This window comes from Apteryx mantelli, chromosome 1, assembly GCF_036417845.1.
Source record: "Apteryx mantelli isolate bAptMan1 chromosome 1, bAptMan1.hap1, whole genome shotgun sequence".
In the NCBI taxonomy this organism is placed as follows: domain Eukaryota; kingdom Metazoa; phylum Chordata; class Aves; order Apterygiformes; family Apterygidae; genus Apteryx; species Apteryx mantelli.
In genome coordinates this window covers 185,454,705-185,474,227 of record NC_089978.1, presented here as the reverse complement: position 1 = coordinate 185,474,227, position 19,523 = coordinate 185,454,705, and the positions used below count along the sequence as shown (strand labels likewise).

Sequence of the window (19,523 nt, the reverse complement as noted above, 5' to 3'; positions counted from 1 at the left end):
TTACCCCTGTGGACATGAGTGGCAGTTGTGCTAGTTCACTCTTGGCTGAGAATCACTCCAGGTTCACACAACAGTTGGCAGTAAAGTTCCACCTAAGCTGTTTTTAATGGATAACTGGATAACTGACTAAAAAAAACCTGCTTGCAAAAATAGTCTGCTATCCATGCAAAATGTGAAATATTTTGTCAACAGAAACAACTGTCCCAAAGTGAAAGTATTTCAGCTGAAAATTGAAACCATTTATTCAAAATAGCAACACTGTGCCTCCTGGGAGCTGTAGATCTATTACTTCTGCTCCCATTCTTCTCTTAGGGCTTGGTTCCCTGGCCAAACTTCATCTCTCATGATGCACCGTGGATAATGGTGCTATGGCTTATGTCTTCATGTCATTCAAAGGGTGATATTCCTTTGGAGATATGTCACCACTGAGGTGGGGGGGAAAAAAGGGCATAAAGGAATTTAATTTAAATGGAAATATTTTTCCATCTATAGTATTTTGAATTTTGATATTTTACCCCCCCCTCCAAAAAAAGGGGGGGGGAGTTGTAACAGCTACAAATAAGAATGAGTTAAAAAAAATCCAACTTTTCTTGAAATTTTCCACAGAAAGCCCCCTTCAAAGCCTGTATTAGAGCTTGTCAGAAAATACAGGAGAATGGGTATTAACTCAGTCCACTCATAATTGCAAGCATAATGCAACAGTCATTGAGATTTGCAGAGAGGTGCTCATTCCAAACAACTTTTCCCCCTCCTTCTTGCTTGGCTGCTCTCTGCCTGCTGCAGTTCCCTCTCTCCATCTCCCTTTCGCCAGCTTTGTTCTGGTGACTGCAGCACCTCAATCCATGTGCAAAGGGTTTGACTGGGCCCCCCAATACACAGAAAAGGGCCATGACGTGGGCAAAGATGCTTCAGCACCTCATCAGGAGTACAGCTAAAAGCTCCAGCTCAGTCTTCCTCCAAAAAAGATGGGTCAGAGCTGATGCAACTTTTTGTCCCTCTCAGCTGCATTGTCTTGTATATCTAAAACTCATAAGAATATCAGACAAACCACAACAATGGCTCATGATGAAAAATTAAATTGAAATGTTATGACTCCTTGCCTCTAAGCCCAAAGGCAGCACGGATGAGTGGAGAGACCAAGCAGCACTCGCAGCCTGTCACCGAGGTGAACATGGGCATGTTAACCATTACTATGGTTCTTCATCTGTATTTCAACTATCTCTGTCTTTTTTGGACTAGTAACTTTAAACAAGAGGCCGTGGCTATGTTTTCAGCTAAGTTCAGACACCTCTGAGGTGTCTAGACTCCTCTCTAGATTTCCCCTTATACCCGATGGAGAGAAAAACTGCACTTTTAGACCATCCTCATCTCATTCCAAGGTAAACTATTGCTTCCTATTGACTACATAAGGAAGCTAGATAACCGAGAGGTCTGTATTATAAGCAAGTGAAGTTAGGGGAGATGACTACCACAACATTTCTCTCATGCACACATTCTGTGTAAGATGCCCTGGGGCCTTAACTTCAATTGGGATCTGCAAACATTACCCTAACACAAATATTAGTCTCCAGAAACTTCTAAGCATGCCTACAAAGCTTCATTTACTTGAGGACTAGCAAAGAGAATAACCTCGAGACATCCTATTAGCTGTCTAAACAAAGAAGTAGAAATGAACTCCTTTCCCCTGCCCTATGAATAAAAACAGCTCCTCTGTTTGAAAAAGCAGAATTTTCCAAAAACCATACCAATTTGACAAGAATGGAATATATGGTGCAAGCAAGGCAAAAGTCCAGAGAAAGAACAAGGGCCAGCGGCCAGGGTACCCAGCTGAACCAGAAGGTATGTGAAGGTCCTTGCTTTTCTCCCACAGCTGAGTTGACCCCTGTAGCCACCATGCTCCAGTCTATTTTGGCGTGCGTATGCATGGCTGTTCACTCCTCTTTCACATCCAGGGAGCTTGAACTTCTTCCCAACAAAAACCAGAAAAAAGCATTAGTGTTCGGAAAACTCTCAGAGAACAAGAAATCTATTTCTACTAGCTATAGCAGTATTCTGTCAAAAAGAGTCTTTTGATAATGAATCTCCTTTTATTCATTTAACTGGCCAGAGCAGTCAATTGGGAGTATGATCAGTCAACACATACTGATACATTTCAGGTTTTGTTTCTTTAAAAGATACAGATTTAACAACATTCTGAACAGCTACCAGATGCACAAAGAGCAAACATTCCTCACTGCAACAACCATACAATTCACTTCCAGGATGTGCTAGGAAATTTAATAAGCTTCAGACTCCTCAGCTGCTGACCTAGCTTTCAGGCAGGTTCAGCAGTCTCCTGGGTTTCATAATTGTAAAATATAATTAAGACATGCAAAGTTTTGGATCAAGCAACAGATGAGAAATCATGACAGAAAATGCATATATATATAAATAATAAGAGCTTAGATTATAGAGAAAAAAATGGGCAGCCTTAGCAATACACAGCAATCAATTTGGGACAAATTTTTCAGGTAAGCTAGGGAGTGTTCTTACACTGCAGACCTTCAGAAATTGTTTATTCGTCTAATTCCAAGCTGGCAAATAAATCATGTTACCATTAAGAATTTATTTTAAAAAACACAAAATCCCTAACTATTATTGTTCTGAATATGAAGTACACTTACAAAAGGCATTAGAATAGGCCTTTGGTTTAAAACAAACAAACAAACAAAAAACCCCAAAAAACAAACAAAAAAAAATCCCCCCCAACAACAAAAAAAAACCACTCAGACAGATACTCAATAAATCACCTTCCTCATACCTGCTTTCTTAAACATTTCTACAGGGTGCTTCACCACTCAAAGATTATTTCAAATCAGGTGTTATGGTGGGATTTTGCTATGAGGTGTTTACAGAATTCAGCCTCTGGTTTTCTTACAAAGCACTTGCCAGGATGATATTACACCATTCACTGAAGTGTCTCAAGTCTCTATTTCTACATCCTGTTGATGCAGAATAGCTGCACCTTTATCACATTTAACACCCTGTCATATAGTCTTTAAAAAAAACTTGCTTCTAATGCTACCAATGCTATATGAAGGCAAAAAGCATTATATTTCACAGTGTTAAAAAATGAAATGAAAATATAAAATTTGAAACTTTACAGAAATAATGTGTACATTTGGTTTTTTTTTGTGGTTGTTTTAATATAGTCAACCAGCAAAAAAACATACCAAGGAAAAAATCCTACTAATTGCTAGTGTAAGACTGCCCTCTAGTAGAAAACTTTCACCAGAAACATGTTGCTTGTTTGGGGAAAATATATTAAAATTTTAAATTCACAAGCTGTGGTCCAATAACACGGTAGAATAGGTTTTACACAGTTAAATAATGAGTGATATAGCACCTTCATGTGTCATCTAGAAAACAGAAGTAAATCTGTAGATAAGAAGAGAACATATAAAGAACAGAACGGCAAGTAGTGTGGAAAAATATACTGCTACAGAGATCAGTTGGTTTGTCACTTCAGATGCTCTGTCATGATACCATAACAGTATGACAACCATATTGATGGGTACCACTGAGACTAGTGAAGACATCTTTCCAATAATGAAATGCATTTAGATTGAATTAAAAATACAGGAATCTAAAACCATTAACCATGTAATGTTTGGAGAAAAGTTCCTTCTGAAGAAGATGATTAGCCACACAATATAGTCTGTACAATATATGTATTCAGCAGTCCCAACAAGCACAAGACACAATCCTTCATCCTAGACGTACAAGTGTGTACTTGAAACAATTATAACCACCTAAATTCAACATGGAACATCAGCACAGAGGAACTCGGACAGGTGATTTTAGGAAAGAAGCAAAAAAGCAAGGCTACTTGCAAACCCAGCAAATCTGTTCAGAGTCTGAAGAGGTTGCAGCAATAAGAAAATAAAAACAAACCATCAGCACAGAGATTGCATATCCACATTGCCCGACTCCAACATCCAGTGTTGCAGGGCTAAATGTCTGCATCTAACAAGTGATACTCATCAGGGCTAGAACGCGAGCCCATGCTTAAAGAAGGGATGAAGTGATTAGCCAGTCAAGAAACAGATGAAGAACACAAGACAATTACTGATGGACAAGTGCATGATTTGTATCACTCTCCACATAAAGGACACTGCGGTCCCCAGTCACTGAATTCAGGCTGCTGGGTGACCTCACCCCTAGCTGCATAAACCAGCTTGCTCCATGCAACACTTCTTCAGTAAAATGAACCCAATGACTAACCCCACTCTCAACAAAACTGTGTGACCATATAAACGGGGATTCTCTCTCGCTTGGAGTGACTGCCATTGGATAAATCAACTATGGCCATTAAACGCACAGGATTCTGCGGCAGTAAATTTCACAGGATTATGCTTTGAGAAACAATACAAAAAGTAAAATCCAAGGAGTCTTCCCCTCCCCATCTTTAAACTAAAATGTATTAGATACATGGAGGACTTCTCAATGCAAAACATTAAAAAACAGGAAGTAGAGCTAGGCAAACTGGAGTTAAGTGTTCTGTATTTAAGCAGAGTTCATTAATATGAACTAACTGAAAACACATGCAAGTAAACATTTGGGGGTTTTCTCCTAGTGTCACATCACCACATGCTTTTATATTTGTTTTGTACTGCTCCACTGACAAGATATGTAAGTTTGCTTACCGAGTTGTCTTTCAGTTGGAGACCTTCTCCATTTGGCAGCGATGACCTCCGTTTTGTTGATGAGTTCTTGTTTGGTGTAGAGTTAGTGCCTCCAGTTTTCTTTTTGACAAAAAGCACTTCACAGCTGGCTTGATCTTCATTGTGTGTGCTCTTCCCTGCATTTATTACCCTAGGAAAAAACAAAACAAAACAAAAAAGAAAACAAGGGACATATACAAATTAGCGAAGCACAGAAGCCTCCATTTATATCTCATAAGTGACTGAAAGACAGAGGTCCATAGACCAGAAATACCGCAAATATGAACTGAATTAAAATAGTTGACTTTTATACACATGTACACATACATACATATGCACACGTACTTGTTTAATAGCTTCCATACACCTATATTTGGCATAACAAACATTTTTCATAGAACAGTGTTGAATAAGAACTAATGGTATCATAAGCATATATTATCCATACTTGTGACACATTTTAAAGAAAATGGACTAATGCTTGATGGTCATGTCTGATGACACGCCTCCCTGTTGAAACATGAGAGCCCCAGTTGCTTTTCTACCTGCCAGCACCTTCTATTCACCTTCAGTGAATAATGAATTGTTTGGCTAAGGGAGTCTACTCTGTCAAGTTCCCCAAGTCTTGCATGAACAAAATACCTGCTAAAAATCTAAGCTGTTAGTGCTAAAGGCACAGCACAGAAATAACTGACAACCTACTCTAGATGACCAAAAAAACCCCAATGAGACAAAAAAATCCTATGTCTGTCCTATCCCCCAGGTAACACAGCAGCTCATTTACACCAACAGCTTTCAGAGTTCAGCACTAAGATCTTGGTACAAACTTTGGACGTCCAAGGGTATCCCGAGAATTGCACCAAGCTGCCAAGTTCAAACACATTTCCCACTTTCTACACAAGAATCTTTCCATAAACAGACTAATTTTGCTTCAATTGAAGCTGTGTTCAATGAGACATGAGCTTTGACAGCCCTGACTCTCCCAAGGAAAGCCATGCAAGCTGGGGCTGTGTCTTGTCATGCAGCCCGAGTTTTGCATGAGGCACACAATGACTTTTAAAAACAACCTCTGCCCCCAATGGAAAGTAAAACAACTTGAAGGCATATCATAATCCCTATGGCAAGTCCAAAACATATCTGACTTCTTGCTCTCCCCTGTTTTCATTACAGTAAAATGTTACATAATAGAAAAACCCTTAATAAAAGTTGTTGTAAAGAAAAGAAAACAAAAACTTCAAGGAAGCCTGCAGGAGACTCTTTGCATGAGCTTGCCTATTCCTACTGAAATGTCAATTTTGTGTCAGCTTGTCTTAAAGATAAAATATTCTTTTGATTTTCTAAGGGCAACATGACACTATATTACATGCAAATGAGTATTTTTTGCTCTTATTCGAAGAAACACAGTCATACCCTATAGGAAAATGCACATCCACTAAAATTAACCATTTCCAGAAACAAATAGTTTCTTTACAATACCAAATGTCATATACTGCAGTCTGACAGGAGAGAGGCCTTTTTTTTTTTTTTTTTTGCAGTTAACATCTGTATGCATAACACCACTGGCTGTTTACAAGTGTTCCTTGTACATAAACACCAACTGTGGATAAATTGTTTTGTGATACACGCATACAGAACAGAGATTAAAGAGCATCTAGCTGCAAGGCACCTGTGAGCAGATTAGCCACTCTCAACAACTATAGTGTCTAACATTTGAACAACTGGAGATCAAATATTAAGATGCAGTAGGCTTCTTGTCTGAAAGGTCAGCATTTTCTTGACATATTAGGAAAAAAAATGGAAGCATATAATCAGAAACAGAAATGAAAGCAGAAATATCAGATAACTTAATTAAATCAGCTGACTGGCACTCCTTTAGTTCCAAATGCTACAAGCACGATTAAACATTGCAGCAGCAAAGAAGATAAAATGTTATCATATCAGGAGTGTCTAAATATTCAATTTAGCTGAGCAGTCTCCTCACCAGTGTTGCTAATTGTTTCCAATCCCATTAAAAAAGCAGAAGACAAACAGAGACAAAAGCTATTCCTTAAAACAATCACTATCATTCCATTTAAGCCGCTCTGGTCTCTGAGCTTAGTAATGGACTTGAGGACTTGTATGGTAGAAGATGCTCTGTCCTAACTTATGCACAATACTATCATTTGATAAAGCTCTTATTAAGAAAGTCTGTCAAGGCACTGAATACATTAGAAAGGATAAGAGAACAAAATGACCAAACTAGCTCGGCAGTCAGCTGCCATGAAACACCTGGAAGTTGTACCTATGTATCAAACCCCTTAGTAGAAGAGGATATGATCAAAAGGAACCTGGCAGCGATGAATCCTGAAAATGCATGGGGGTCAGGTGTCAAGCATATTGAGGTGGGAGGGCTGGGACTGTGAAAGGTATGTTCCCTCCCAAAATTCCAGTTTTTCCCTCTCCAGCAGATAAAAAAGTTTAATTTGGAAATCTTTGTGAAGACTTGAAGTAAACACAGTGTGCATACAGGCATACTTCTACCCTTGACTTCTGGAAAAAGGGCTGCAGTGAATCTCCACAGTTTTTAATCTCAAAGCTTGAGCTGTGTGTTGGTAATTATTAATTCTGATGCCTAGCACAGAGGCTAGTAACACCTTCCACTGAGTTTCAAACAGCTCTGTGTCTTCGCTGTCTTTTGAAATCCTTTCCTCTATGCAGCTTCTCAAATTCTTCCTCAAGGCAATTCTTTCAACTAGCTTTCCAGTGCTGATTTTGTTGACTTTGCTTCTTACTCTCTCAGACAGTAACTTACAAAGACAAAAACTGCATCTAAACTGCTTATACAAATAACAAAGCAGAACTAACAAGATGTGCATATCTCCAAAAGGTAATTCTTAATTACACCTCTCTGAAAATGCTTAGGGAACACTTACCACCTCCCTCCTTCTTTACAGGAAATGCCTGAACTGCCCAAGCTTTTCAGTTCCCCTTTACATCTCTTTTTCTCCCCCTGCACCTCACCTTAAAAAAGATCCTCTGGGAAAGTGAACAAAATGTGATAAAGTGTTACTTTCTCACACTTAAGACACCTTCCCCTTCTCTCCCCCCCAAACTTCAATACAGTCATCTTCATTCCCATTTTATCATGGATGTAAATAAGAAAAACGTAAAGTTGGGACACAAGAAAGACAGACACCTATAATTCTCTAGCTTTTGCTCAGAGAGATGTTTTCAAGGCAATTACTACTCTTTTTTTGTAACAGTTCTTGGACTATTTTATTAGCCCCATTCATGGCCCTGAACTCCTTTCCATCCCTTCCCTCTCCCCATTACTGATTTATCTGTTATCCACCCCTTTACAGTTTTCAACTCAAATAACATATCTAATTTGGATAAGAAGCTCCTCTGGTCCAACTTTTTACAGTATTAGCTCTCTCTAGTGTGTCAAACACACATGGCTCCATAATAATCCAAAGGCTTAGTTCATGGTATAGAAGCCCTAGTAAAAATGCACCATACTCTGCAAACAGGAGCTTCATGAAGCCTGCACAGTGAGACAGTGAGGTTTGATCACAGCTGAAGAGGTCCTTGCATCAGCCTTGATCGATGCTTCAGTAGTTCACAAGATTTATCTCAGACACGTCCTTGGCTAAAAGCAGATCCTCCAGATGAGCCAGTGAGTTGCTCTGGCTCACAATTAGCATTCTGCTGGTTTCCCCTGAGACCCCTGGTCCCATCTGACTGAACGGAAATGTAGGTCACTCTGTACTTGGATTTTTCATTCAGAGAGCAGAGCTCTGAAACTCCTGTTGCAGGGGTCACTGATTACAAAACCCTAAATTTATCTCAGAAGAGCAAAACAGACCAATCTAATATATCCAAATCAGGCTTTGATAATAATTTCTTGGGGAAAAAATACAATGACTTAAGTTTTTTTAAACATTTCCACTCAGCCCTTTATTTTTCATGTTGATACAAATATATTTACTCTGTGGAGCACTCCCTGGCTGTTTTACAGCTACCTATAGCTTGCTTGTTGAGAAGTTCCAAGCTGTGCTGTCAGAGGAGCATTTTCTTCTCTTCAAGATCTCAAACTCTGAAAAGATTTTTAAAAGTAATCCAATACTACTTTTTTTTTTAACTCAAAAAATCTAGCAAAATTTTGCATGTAGCATACCTTGATAAAAGTAACTGAGAAAGGAAAACAGTTTAGCAGAAATTGTGACTGATGTCCTACACAACAGCAGCTTACACTTGTTGAAATATAAAGACTAAGACAACTACAACAGCTCAGGGAGTTACGCTGCACCCAGTGAAGCATGGGAACTGGCCGCAGGTACGCTCCAAACCTGCCCAAGCTAAGAAATAAAACCTGTAAGCAGACAGGGTAATTCAGAGTGCCTGCTTAGGTGAGCTGCAATAACTGGCAGCCTCCTGCAAGGCCATGCTGACACCCCAAATCCTACAATTTCCTCCCCACCAATCCACGGTCCCTTTCCCGGGTGTGCCACAGCAGTGGGGAGCATGCCCAGTCCCAGCTCCTCTCCAAAATTTGCTGCTTGGGTCAAGGCATCCTACACAAGCCCTTGCACAGCAAAGGTCTGAGCAGACTATGGTTGTGCAGGGTAAGTTACTACTGAGGCTTTGAGCATTATCTGTAGGGCATCAGAGCATCAAAATACCTAAAAACATTTCTAAAAAGAAAGTGCTGCAGAGAGAGGGGGGATCCGGCAATGCACATTTGCTACCGAGCAGCAGCCTCGGCAGGCAGGACGCTATCCTGGGAGGACGGCTACAGGGAGAAAGGTCAGCTCAAGGAGGAAGAAAGTGAGTGAAAAGAAAATGAAACCAGCTTGCAGGGGCCCAAGCAAGAGAAAGTAAAGTCATAAACAAAACATTATTTGATGTTCCCAAGTTGCTGCTTTCAGGTAGATCTCCTGCAAAATCACACTGTTAAATGCTTTTCTCTGTAAACTTAAAAGATAAGAAAAATCTGCAACTCTGCTCAAACAAAGGCTGAAAGATCAGAGACCCACAAGATATTTTAAAAAATACATTAAAACTATGCAAGCAAGTTACATGCTTTCAAATAATCTGCCCCCAAAAAACCCCACCACCACACACACTTTCAGTCACCGAAACAAAAATTATTTTCTGCTAATCATGCCTTTCTATCTTTCTTCCCCAAGGAAATTTTCTATTCCTAACTCCATTTCTCTGATTACACATAATCTTAAACATTTAGTAAATTATACAACTTGGACCATGCTCCTTTTTTGACCATTATCAATTTTCAGGTTATGGACAATCTCAAACTACAACACTAGTTATTGAGGAGTCAAACAATTATTTTTCTAGGAAATACTGCGTTCATACAGTGTAAATGCTGCTTTATTCAACCATCACAAAAATTAAACAATGATAACCAAGGGCTTTTGTTGACGTTATTTATTTGCTGAGGATAAAAGTGACTTTCTGCAGTTCTGGTGTATGCATGTTTCAGAAATAAATGCATTAGCGACCTTTACGCTGTTCACAAGGTGAGCAGCCACAATATCAAAAAGCAAAACAAAACAAAAAAAACCAAACCAAAACAAAAACAAATCCCAAAACAATGCAGTCACCTTACGTGCTTGGAGGAAAAGTTAACCCACCACGGAAGCTTAAACCAGAGTCAACCAGCTGAGGTGCAAAAGCAGCACTTGCCAGACATCCTGCAAGATGCCTTTACTTGTGGAACCTGCTCTCTTGTTTGATCCATGAAAAACTTAAATTTGTTAACCACCAGGCAAATATAAATGCTTTTCATCTCCTCCTTTAAGCTCAGGCAGAAGGGAGGTAGACAAAAGTGGATATAGCCATGGGCAGTTTGTTGATTTTGGTTGGAAATTTAAGGCTGGGGATTCAGAGGAGCAACGGGCACCTAGAGCCATTGTTCTGAAACTGAATAAATCAATGCTGCTGCACCACAGGCGCTTTCCCTCCTCCTGAAAACCTGCCCATTTCCAACGGCTAACAAGAGTTACAGCCAGCCTCCCTCCTTGCTCCAGCTGGGGAGCATGCACATTTCTCTGGAACCATTAGCACGACGACTGCTTGTATCCAGCCTAACTAATAACACAGAAGTAACTCAGATTAATTAATACTATAAATGTTAGGTAATACACATCTACAATTTTGTTCTGCAGTTTCAAGAGTCATCTTTTGACCTGACTGAGGATTAAAGATACTGTGAGAAAAAATCCTCTTTCATACAAGTATTGCTGTCTTCTTTTTTTTTTAATGGATTAGCATTTGAGTGGATGCTACTGCCTTTTTCTGTGACATCTCATTTACAGTCTGAGATTTCCAGGTAGGTGGCTGTTTCTCCCCCTCCCAAGATTTATTTCTGTGTTGGAAATTGACTTGAAAGAGATTTCATTTTATCTGTTCAAATTCTTCTACAAATGAAAGGAAGCATTTGAAACAGGCTCAACAGTTTCACTCATTCCCTACTGCATTGCTCACATCAAAAACAAAATACCCAATAGTATTTTCTCCTGTGGGCAGAAACAGAAGCCATCCCTTAATCATTTCCCTAAGTCCATGGGGATGGAAAAAATTTTCATTGTCTTAGCCAAGCAGCAAGTGAATGTTTAGCCAAAAACATGAGTCTTGCAATGCTACACTGTGAAAACATGGTTTCTGGTATCAGCAATCTTACCAGTATTACGTTAGGACATGGCTAGAAGCTACTACACATACTAAGCTGATAAGGAATGAATGTGGGATAAAAATAGACAATTACCAAAGTGAAATACCATTTATGCTGAAAATTTAAAATATATTAACAAGAAGTTAGAAATAATGTAAAAAAGCTTTAAAAAGTTTCTGTCACAAGTTTAGTGTAAATGAGCACTAAATGGTGATTGATATAGGTTGTCTTTAGATTGAAGTTAACAACATCTCTGAAGGAAAGTCTGCTCTCAGGTTACCTCTAGGGTACCCTCAAAAGCTAATCCATGGCATAACACCCAACTATGCTTTCCAAAAAAAGATGAAATATTAAGCAACAACAAGGAAGAAGGCAGTTGCAGGTCAAAATAATGGTGTATCAGTCATAACAAGCTCTACCCAAAACGAGAGGAGCAGCTTTTTTGATAATTAGCATGCAGGTCTTACACAAGTAAGCAACAGACCGTAAGCCCACAGCAGATGCTGAGCAAGACCAAGGGGACCAGAGCAGTAGGACACAAGCAGCAGCTGCAGTTAGCATGATCTCACTTTGGGACTGAGCACTCTCAGCTACAGTTGGCAATACTAATTGCCAACTTTTCCTTTCTTACTCCTTTTCTACTGGGTATGAACACTGGGTGAGAAGTTGCAAAAGCAAAGGTGAAGTTGACACCATAAAAGGGAATGACCATTTATTTTCCAGAAAGCAAAGTAAAATTGCAGAGAACCAGGTCAGACTGCTCACATTGTCCTACCTTAAGTAACTTTGTATGGCTGTCTGTTCAAAGCTTGCTCAAAAAACTAAGCAAGGAAGAATATCCTGGAAGATAATAGGGACAAAACTCTTTGGGTTGATAGGTGTCCTTCTTGCCCATTTGCAAACAACACCTTTTTCCTCTCCTCCTTAGTAAGTCAATTTTCAAATAAGCCAATTCCTGCTGATGTGGGAAAAACATTTCTGAACTTATTTACGTGGTACACAAGAAGTAGCCTTGAAAGTGTTTCAGTGACGCTTCCTATATGAATTGGGCATAGTCAGTCTGGGGCATAGTCAGTCTGGGGAAGTCTGCCTTCAGACTGGTGTAAATTTGCATAAAACTCTGAAGAAGATCCAGTAGCCATCCTGAACCTAGTATGAAAACAGACTCCTGGCTTCGATATGATTGACTACAGAATTTTGGCAAGTGCTTTAGCACATCTGGACATCATCAACTTTCTCAGGCCAAATCTTCCATAACTCATTTTACAGCCGGGTTGGCTGAGGGTGGCCACAGAAAATTTGAAGCACTGGTCTAACTTGTGCCTGTAAATTCTCAAAGTATGATGCTTTTAATCATAGGGAAATTAGTTTGAAATCCTGCCCAGTATGCATCACTAGATTTTTCTAGATTTTTGTTGTTTGTAAGGCAAGGAATGCGTATCAGCTTTGGCTAGTATGACAAGTTAGAGTCCGAAATTGAAGCAGAAGACATTAAACAAAGCAGGTGCAGAAAGACAAAGCATCTCTCTACAGAAATATACTTCATCATGCCTCATTAGCGTGTAAATTACCCTTTGGATTTAGGATTGGCAACTCTTGAAACTGGAGCACCTGATATAATCTTAAGAAAGACATCACACATGTGATGATGGTGCGAGTTTTCTTCATATTGCTCCCAATTATTTTACCACCTTTGGGTCCTTGCTGCATTGAAGGACCCTGAAGGACGAAACTGGAAGTTCATTGACAGAGGATATTTGACTTTTGGCAGCATAGGGAGAACATATCTACCGATAGTGGTTTTGAGCTGTATGTAGATGAGAAACCTCTTTGGATCAGCCCTTGAGCCAACATTCAAATTAAGAACCCAGGTTCCCGCATTTCCCTAACTCCAACACAGGGGAAAAAGTAGGCGCTTCCATGCGTAATCCCACGAGCAGTTCAACTCCTCACGCACACAAGGCTGAGGATAATCTTGAACACAAGCATGTCTCGTAAGGAGGAAACAGCAGAGCCACAAGGCTGACAGAGGGAAGCGTGACTGTATTTGTGGTCCAGTCACCCCCAGTTATGAGACAGGAATACACAGTCACACCTGTTGAACTGATGAAGGGCCAGGGACAGCAGCCTGCCCCTAATCTGTGCAGCGAGGTGCATCCAGGCCTGAGAAATATTCACTCTGCCTACAAGCACAATACTATAAAAACAGCCAAATATTCACCAAATTGAATTCTTAACTTGAATTTAAAATATTTTAGCTTGATTATAGGCTCCAAAGTGAATGTTTGCACATAACAAGGATGAATGGAGGAAACAAAATGCCAATTTTTTAAAAATTTCCTTCCTAAAGCTCTACTTTTGAAAGCACATCCCAAAATATACCCTTTCTTCCCTAGAACACTATCAATTGTACGTAAATAAAAGCTCCCCTTATACTTGCACTGAAGCGAGTTATGTGTTTAAAGTACTTCAGTAAATCCCACACCATCAGGCAATGATGCTCTAGACCGCAGTCTCAGCTTTCTCAGAGTTAAGGGAAATCAAGATAAATTGCATATACAAAACTGGTCCAAGGTTTAAAAAAACTGTCTTTCATATTTAGCATGTGTGAAAGTTAACTGCAAGAGTCTGGTGGTGATGGTACTAATCCCTTTTATACAGCTGTCAACTTAAATTAGCCCAAAGCTAATCTTCACAAGTGTGACAGAGAGTGTACACATTCCAACAGATAAGGACTAATGCCTTATTCACAATATTCCTCTGCCACAGCAGGTATTGTAAAGCCCCCACAACCTGAAAGAAGTCAACTGGCTAATTTGTTTTTTAAAAGTCATTATAGCAAACTGTGTATGTATGAGAGCACCCAAATGCAAGGCAAGGAAAAAAAAAAAAAGGAAAGAAAAAAGAAAATGTTATGTAATATTCCACAAGTAGAAGATGAATGCACAGCCACTCACACACTGGTAATTTTTAAGAATACCTTAGAAAAGAACTATATCCTGCTGCTAGAGTTTTATATCCACCACTTTCCCTCTGAAAGAACTTTAAATGGCAGATCTGTAGGAAGGGGGCCATGCACAAAACATACTACAATGGCTCTCTGCCATAGAAATATGCCTCACAACTCAATCTTTCTACTTCTGTTATTAAAATTACTTTTCTAGAACTCGTTTTTGAAGCTATAAAAGCAAGCTAAATGCAAACCAATGAAATATCAGCATCCTAAGCCTGAAAAAAGTTTGCAGAACAGTGAGAGCTATCTTAATCTTGAATCTTTATAGATCCTGATGATCCATCAAAACATTTGTATACTGTTCATTCATTCTCCTAGGGAGTAAGACAACTCCAAGACTAGCCTTCACAAATTTCAGTCTGAAAAAAATTAGAAGTGACAGTATTTAATATGAGACAGGATTAAAAAATACTACAGTTATGTGTGTATACGAGTGTGTACGAGTATGCGCACACACGTCCATACAAAACACTATGGTATTTTTCAGGCAAGCTATTCAAAGTTCAGTGAAATGTTATATCACTGAAAACATTTATTTTTCATATAATTGGTCAAGGTACTAAAATCTCTGCTGTCTGAACATCACAGATGCAAAATATCAAGCGTAGTGATGATCTGAAGACAGAGTCAATGTAGGGACCCTGGTAAAATCAGCTCCAATAAAAATGAAGAGGAATCAAGGTTGAATGCAGAATTTCTATCTGAGAGCAAGTATGCAACAGTGAGGAAGCGAGTCTCTCTCTCTGTGCACATGTGCTAGGGTTTGGATAAAACCATGTCCTTTCCAGCCTAATCCACTGCCATTATCCACGCAGAGGGTCTGCTCGCCACCTATCACTGTGGTACGCTAAAGCAGTTTTGGGGGGTATGCTGCAACTGCTCCCAGCTGCACGCCAGAAGGTGCCGACCAGACACCAGGTAGGTGACGTCACACCATCTCCAGTCTGCGTGGGAACGTGGGCTGCACAGAATCATGCAACCACATGTCCGCACACTGGCTTCTCTGGCACAACTCTTTTTCCTACCTACACGGCAAATCTGTCTTCATAATGAATCTTACCCCTTTTGAAGTTAATGGCAAAAGCACCACTGGCTCCTATAAAATCTCAGTCCAAGTCCTAATGTGCAAATACATCCAGGTATACCTGAAAACCTGCAGGCTGTCAAGTACTTTGCAGTTAGCACAAACACAGCAAACAGGGCAAACCAGGTATTTTAAAAGCAACTATAACCAAGGATAGCTAATTGTATCCTAAGCGGCCCACAGGTTAAAGAGGAGCCCAACACAAACTGACTTCAGCACTGATGAAACAGATCCTCTGGGGTGTAACCAGAATGAGCAACAGTCCCAGGGAGATCTTACAACAAGAACAAAGCCAACACTAGAACCAAACGACAACTGTAATTTGTATGCAACCCTTACCATTCCTCCCTAGCCACTGTGAAATTAAAATCTTGTCAAGACTTGTAAAATATATAGATAGACAGATCAGGAAATAACAAAATATTACTGTATCCCTGCATCCTGCTGCAGTAAGGAACAACTTGTTTTCCGAAATTATAATTAAGGTTGCACAAATGTGAAATCCACACCAAGGCAGTGAATGAAAATGGAAATTCAAAAGGAATTTATTATCCCCTTGACATGACTTTAAATATATATTAAACAGAGCTGTGTGCAGACTGAGAAGAAAACCACGCAGAATTCAAGAGTTGAAGAATTCAGAAATCTAGCAAGAAAGCCAACATCTCAGCCAACTGACTGAAGGTGAACTTCCGCAAGCTTTTCCTCCATTGACTTTGCTGGCATAAGCAACCTCCACCTTCCCACACCACTGTGCTGTTCCTGCTCAGTTGCACAGGTACACCTGTGTGGCAAAAAAGTTTTATTTTGCTTTTTTTAAAACTCAGATCAACATATGACTGCAGCAAAACTGAAGGGACAATATGGAGAAACAAATGGCAGATGATGGGGAGGATGGGTCCTGTTAGCTTAAACTAACATTTCTGGAGAAGAAAAAGAAAAAAGTGAAATTTGTCTCATAAGTCCACTAGTAACAAAAAAGAAATGGTTCGTCATAGTTTAGTGCTATGCACCTGCATACATCAAATACTGATCTATATCTTCCTTTGGAAAATCCATCAGCTCTTTTCACTATGGAGATCATCTTGTGCCAGCCAGCTGCACAAGAGTTCACCAGTGTCGAGTCAGGGGGGACACTGCTGGTCTAAGATGGGTTTGCCTTCATCATTGAGAAGTCAGGCTCAGAGGGCCTTCCCCTGGGTGCCTGAAGTTGCAGTGGCTTTGGATCAAGAAGCCAAGTATTTTTAATCCTCTTAGGTATCTCAAATACCTACACGTGATTGCTGATGCAAGGATGGTCCCCAGAGGAGAGTTCTGATCAGATGTCTGTGGTGCAGACAGCTAAGTGAGCTAATCACCCAGACTTTACTTATGAGCAACAAAGAGAAAGAGGACGTTTGGGGGCATGATTCATCTGACCTATTTTAGTTGTTTACATTTCCACAAAATGTCTGTTCCTCTTCATGGACAGTCAAGCAAAACCTTGACACTCAAAGAGCAGGTGTCCACACGTGGTCAGATAATTCCCACCCTACAGGCCTGAGGTTATCTGGGGGCAAGGGGGAAGAAAAACAAACAAACAAACAAACAAACAAACCACCAGATCCCAACTTCCCTTTCAATGAATTTTCCTGTTACTTGAAATATATTTTCTCAAAAGTCATCTTTGGTATAGCAGTCCCTTGGGATGACTAATAATGCCACACAGTGCAGAAAACCAAGACTGAAAGGGAGGTAGAAGAAGCAGAATTACACACAGCAAAAATGATTTTTAAAATAAAGGCCAGGCACAGATTACCAGGTGCCTGAAATCTGGCATTATAGTTCCTGATGTGACATGAATTTGCATGGTGGAGCAATTTAAATGCATCTAAAACAGCTGGTGGGATTCTCAGACACAAAAGGAGATAATTGTAAACCTTATTCATAGCAATTAAATCTTTACAGACTAAAATAGAATCTATTGTTCCCCCCAAATACTGGGATTAGAGCCAGCAGTAACTTCAGTAGAGGAGAAAGTTGGCAGTTTGGAGAGGAGAAGAAAACCATGTACTTCTCTCACATTAAAAAAAATGTTATTAATAATAATAATAAACAAACAAAAAGAGAGCAAAGGCAACTTCAGAAGTTTTAACGGAAAAAGAATTTCCTCTTCCAGGAGCAACAGAGAGACATCAGAAATTAGTATTGCAACAGATGTCAACATAGACTTTTCTCAGTGTGTACTTCACACAAATAGAAGTGTATCCAGTAATTTCTTCTAGTGACTAAAAAGAAGAAAGCTAGGGATTATTATTGCTATATTTAGATATTTGCACAGTACCCAGACATGTTTCCTTTGGAGTCATCTAAGCACATGATATTTAGGCAAACACAAGAAAGCTGGATAACTGACTGCTATTAAGAGGCGAACGTTGCTACTGAAGAAACAATCATTAATCTGTTCTCAATTCAAAATGATCAACCAGAAGTGGCAAAGACTTTACAAATCATTTGCCAAGGACAAAATACCTCCAAAACAGTGTCAAGAGACAGCTGTTAGACTGGGAAAAGCCACAAAGAGATTACGCCAAAATCTTAAAAGCAGTAAATAGGCTGTCACACATTTATCAACACATCTCAAGGAGACCAATGTTAATGTCAACTGGGATGGGAGTAATAGGGGGAGCACATGAGAAATCTGTTCTCGAGGTAGAAAAAATTCCTCCAAATCAACCAAAAACATGCCTCTCTCCTGACTGAAAACCTGAAAAACCCAGAGTGGGGCTGGGCCAGAGTTTTTGGGGGTGGGATCAGAAGTTTTTTTCTTGCTAAGCCTGTGTGCCACTTCTATCAATACTTTTACAGAAAATATATTTAAAGAAAAAAAATGTTGAATTTAAAGGAATCAAAATCCATCTGTTTAGGTCTCTGACATAGTGGTCTGATAGAAGAAATTGGAACTGCCCATAAGTGTACGCTGGAAGGTGTATCAGTGCTCCCTGCCCCGGGTTTATACCCATCCCTAGGGTGGATAATATATCCACCATATAATACTGCAAAAGGCTGAAAAAGCAGCTTGCTGCTGCTGACAGGTTTGGTCCTGTTCCTGCCTTCCCCCATCTCAGGGTCTTGCCCCCACCCTGCACCATGTCTGGCACTCAGACCTTTTGCTAGCCCAGTAAAACTAACCACCAACCAGACAAAAAACCGCCAAAAAAAGACCATTAATTTTTCTGCAAGATCCATCTTTGGTTTCACAAGTTTAGTCAGCTCAGCAGAAGGTTCAAGACCATCAAGGCAGCCCCTTCCTGGCGGCAGCAAATTTGACATTCTCTCCCCTTGGATGAGTCTACCCCTGTGTTGTGTCTATACCACTAAATAAAACAGGCCATTCTGTGGCCCAGGCTCCAAGCAACACGGGCTACACATTGGACTCTCTTCACCCTCTCCCCAGATGGAGCATTTACATCCACACAGCCTCTACAGAGCGGTTCCTGGCCTATGCGCTCCCCAAGCTGTTCCCAGGCACCGTCTGGAAACATGTCAGATTGCGCAGGCCAAAACTGTGCTGGGAAACTGTGCTAAGAAACAGTAAGGGCAAATGCAGGATAAGGACTTCAACCAGCATCCACTTCAGTGATGTTTCCGAGCAGAAATACTGCCTTAGAAGCCAGAACGAGACCTGCAGTGAAGGGCAGGTTTCCCCAGATCTGCTCATTTGGGGATTCCTTTAATCCATTCATTGGGGATTCACTGCCCTTTAAGCTTAGTCCCTAATGCTGGCCACTGTCAGATGGGATGCTGGACTATGCTTTTCTAGTTGAGAAATGCTTAGGAACCTCATGGAAACAAAAACAGGTTCCGTTTTTCTATACACTTACTCTTGAAGAAAAAAACTAAACCCACCCCTGCTTCACCATACAATCCATCTGAAATATAATTCTGCAATAAAAGATGGGTACAGATAGCTGCTGTTATGCACCACAAACACTATAATTAAAAATCATTCATCTTCAAAAGATCTTTCTCCAAAGCTTCAAATGTGTTATATTATTCATTGAAAAGGCT

At 40.0% G+C, this 19,523-nt stretch overlaps 1 protein-coding gene across 1 annotated transcript in view; it reads right to left on the bottom strand.

The window, feature by feature from the left end:
- Positions 1–19,523, bottom strand: part of PPM1H (protein phosphatase, Mg2+/Mn2+ dependent 1H) — a 143,059-nt gene that overhangs the window by 68,536 nt on the left and 55,000 nt on the right. The window contains exon 2 of the mRNA XM_067289940.1: positions 4,686–4,854. Within this exon, the coding sequence (XP_067146041.1) occupies positions 4,686–4,854 (169 nt within the window). The remainder of the gene's footprint in view (positions 1–4,685; positions 4,855–19,523) is intronic.